This window comes from Marmota monax, unplaced genomic scaffold, assembly GCF_021218885.2.
Source record: "Marmota monax isolate L192 unplaced genomic scaffold, Marmota_monax_Labrador192_F-V1.1 WCK01_AAM20220418_F8-fsc00038, whole genome shotgun sequence".
Lineage (NCBI taxonomy): Eukaryota > Metazoa > Chordata > Mammalia > Rodentia > Sciuridae > Marmota > Marmota monax.
The window spans coordinates 15643117-15647083 of record NW_026692498.1 but is presented as its reverse complement, the minus strand read 5'-3'; the positions used below and the strand labels follow the sequence as shown (position 1 = coordinate 15647083).

Here is a 3967-nt window from a genome sequence, read left to right as displayed (position 1 = left end):
TTCAATAAAAACTTTAAGATAGAAAAAAAAATATATATATATATATATACTGTCATGATTTAGACTGAAATTTCTCAAACGCTTGTGAAATTAACTGTTCCAGTATACTCTAGACATAAATATTAACATGTCTAAATGATTGTTAATATTTTATGAACAACTACGACATACTATATGGGAAGCATCACTTTGATTACTCCGTTCTTTTATATTCAAGACATACCTGACATACCTCTATCTTTCTCTTATACATCTCCTACATAATTCCTTGTAAGATTTATATTGAGAGTACCTTGTTTCTGTTCCTAATTTTTCTAATCTACTAACCTCTGTCTCCTGCTTCTCCTTCTTGGCTCAGTCAGCACCTTGAAAATACCATCGCTCTGCTTTGTTTCTTTGAATTTCAATTCGGCTCTATCATTTGTGTTTTCAAATCATTACAATTCACTATCTTCATAACAGTCTGAGTAATATTCTTAAAACTTAAATCTTATCATATTTTTCACCTATCATAAAATTTCTCAATAGTGTAAAATAGACCTAAAATCCTAATATATAAAAATGTATTATCTGAGTTCTCTAAGTTATTTTCTACACCATTGTATGTATTCCAAGTTGCCTGGATTCCTAAAAATTGTTCTTCCTTTGCTTTCACAGAACATCCAATTACTTCTGATTGTTTATGTCTTTAGTTTTCAATTTCAAACTGACCTTGGAAGACTATCTGTTAATGTCTCTTGTGAAATTGTTGTCCCAAGTTATATTAACTTTTTAATTTTTTTTTCAGTGCTGGAGTTCAAACCCAGGACCTCTGAATGCTAGATACAAACTCTATTTATAAGCTACATTCACATGCTCCTAGCTTACCTAAATAATCTTCGTGCTCTGTTTAATTTTCTCATTACACTTACTACACTCTAGCTACATTTATTTTCTTTCAATATTTGACCTTTTTTTTTTTTTTTTTTTTAGTATTAGTGATTCAACCAAGGGTGCTTAATCATTGGCCGCATTCCCATCCCTTTTTAAATTTTTTTTATGCTTTTGAGACAGGGTATCCCTGGCTTTTTTACACTCATAATAAATTGCTGAGGATGGCTTTGAAACTCTGATCCTCCTGCCTCAGCCTCCCAAGCTTCTGGGATTTCAGGCATGTGCCACTGAATCTGACTTATTTGACAATTTTTTGTCTGTTCCCTGTAATTGGAATGACAAATCCATGAGTTGAAGGGCAAGTAATTATCTGAGTTTTTAAAGTTGTATGGAACAGAGTAGAATTTCAATCAATATGTGGTTAATAAAAAAATAAGAAAACAATACAAAGAACCTAGTATTATGGTTTTATTTTTCTTATTCTCTGTGTCTTATCATTTCATTTATTTCAATGCATAATAATTTTCTCTTTTTACCTTTTTTTTTCTATATATTTTAGAGGGAGAGAAAATGTCAACAGTTCCAGGTTTTTACTGCTTAGACATTTATCAAAATATAATCTTTACTCTCAGGAACTTAACTTCAAGTCTTTAGGTAAGAACACATGACTGGTCTTACTATTTTACATTACTCATTTGTCAGTAGGGACTGGAAAGGGACTCTAATTGGTTTACTTTGGGAGATAATTCTTAAGATAAATAATCTAGAAAAACATTTAACAATATGAAATAGCATGTTATTCCATGGCAGATAATATTCACTGTAACTATCAGAGCAAGTACATAGCATGAGAATATTTACTATGACCACCATAGCTGTCAAATTGTGAAAAAGGTCAATTAAAGAGTTTAACTAAAATTAAGAGCATATATTTTTTAAATTATAAAAAATGTTGTAAATGTAATAAATAAAAATGATGATAAAAATAAAACAGTGGAAAGAATGGGAGGAATTATACAGCTTCTGGAACAAGAAAACAAGAATAATGAGAAGGGAAAGGTAGGAAGAAATACCCAGTAAATCATCATGTCAACAAGTTACAAAAATGTTAAAATTGACACTGTTATTTTTTTTAAAGATTGAAAAAAGAAACTAGTCATCTAAAAAGTAGGTTTTAGATCGTATTTCTAGATTTTTTTTTATTTAATAAAATGGAAAATGAAAACAAAACAGTTAACAGACTTAAATAATTGAACATGGTAATTGAAAAACAGAATACACAGAATGGGAAAGGATAGGGCCTAGAATCATCTGTTCTAGGGAAAGAGGAAAAAAAAAAGAAGTGTCAGATCAAGAGATTACAAAGAATCATTGATTTTTATTGTTGTAATTCCTGGTGGCTCTCTCCTACTCAATGAAAAAGAAATGATATGAATTATGGCTTCTAGTGTTTGCAAGCAAAGGACAATATTAATTGCTTTAGGGGTCAAAGAAGTAAACCCTCAAAATGTTCCATGATCCTGGACTACCTTATAATTTACCATACTTTAACTTTCCATATGATTACAAATTTTTCATCAATGAGCAAGACTAACACATAATTTAAGGAAATCTCACCCAAGGAATTGTCATTATATATAATAAGGTTATACAAAATAATTAACCTTGTAACTATTTTTTTTATTATTATTATTCTACAATCAGATGAATTGCACTGCACTCAAGGCTCCTGGAAATCTCACCCAGGTGACTGAGTTCATTCTCACAGGAGTCTCAGATCTTCCAGAGCTGCAGATTCCTCTCTTTCTTGTCTTGCTGCTCATCTATGGGCTGACCGTGATGGGGAACCTGGGCATCATCACCCTCACCACTGTTGACTCTCAACTTCAGACCCCCATGTACTTTTTCCTCCGACATCTGGCTGTCATCAACCTAGGAAACTCTACTGTCATTGCCCCTAAAATGCTGGTCAACTTCTTAGTAAGTAAGAAAACCACTTCATACTACGAATGTGCCACCCAACTGGGAGCATTCCTCGTTTTTATCATAGCAGAGGTGTTCATGCTGGCAGTGATGGGCTATGACCGCTATGTGGCAATTTGCAATCCCCTGCTCTACATGGTGATGGTATCTCAGCAGACTTGCAAACTGCTGGTTTCACTCACCTACCTGTATAGCTTTTCCACAGCTACTGTGGTTTCATCTTTGGTATTCTCTGAGTCTTACTGTGCTTCAAATGTCATCAATCATTTTTACTGTGACAGTGTCCCTCTGTTAGCGCTGTCCTGCTCTGATACTTCCATTCCAGAAACAATAATCTTTGTATCTGCATCAACAAATATGTTTTTTTCTGTAACAATAGTTCTAGTATCTTATTTCAACATTGTTTTGTCTATTCTAAGGATGTGTTCATCAGAGGGAAGGAAAAAAGCCTTTTCCACCTGTGCTTCACATATGATGGCAGTCACAGTTTTCTTTGGGACTCTGCTGTTCATGTATTTGCAGCCTCGAACCAGTCATTCCCTGGACACTGATAAAATGGCATCTGTGTTTTACACCCTGGTGATCCCCATGCTGAACCCCATGATCTACAGCCTGAGGAACAAGGATGTGAAGGCTGCCTTAAGGAGATTCATGACAAATTCATTCTGGTCCCTTAAAACAATGAAGTTTATGAACTTGTAGGTAAATAAAGAGAAAGATGATTACCTGAGTAATCTTAGTTATGTAACTAAGCTGACAATTTAAAGGTATTTCTAGGAAAAAAAAAGAGGGTCCAGGATATAGGATGCAAAGGACATTAAATTAAAAAATAAACTGTAGGTTATTAAGTTGTGAGGGTAACATAGAAACACAGATACTATTCCATAACTCTGCCTGCAAGTGAGCTGGTCACCAGTGTGAAAAAAATAAATAAAAGTTCTGCAGAGTCCAGGCATATATATGTTTCAAAAAGTTAAACAAATTTAAAATGAGTAAAGGCATATGGAAAAGAGGAATAAAGCTGATTATTTTTGTTCTTGGCTTTTGTTTTTGTTTCTTCTGAGTATAATTGATATAATGGATCACTGCACCTTGACAAACTGTAATTACA

General features: G+C 33.4%; 1 protein-coding gene across 1 annotated transcript; it reads left to right on the top strand.

The window, feature by feature from the left end:
* The first annotated feature begins 2084 nt into the window (after nt 1-2084).
* LOC124092769 (olfactory receptor 8J1-like) lies at nt 2085-3558 on the top strand. Its single transcript, XM_046444572.1, has 2 exons — nt 2085-2105; nt 2620-3558. Exons 1-2 carry the CDS (start codon nt 2085-2087, stop codon nt 3556-3558), a joined length of 960 nt encoding a protein of 319 aa, XP_046300528.1.
* The last annotated feature ends 409 nt before the right edge of the window (nt 3559-3967 follow it).

Coding starts and splice junctions, on each gene's coding strand:
- LOC124092769 (XM_046444572.1), top strand. CDS start 2,085: ATGGAAAATGAAAACAAAACA. Junction 2,106..2,619: donor TGGAAAATGAAAACAAAACA/GTTAACAGACTT, acceptor AATCTCACCCAG/GTGACTGAGTTCATTCTCAC.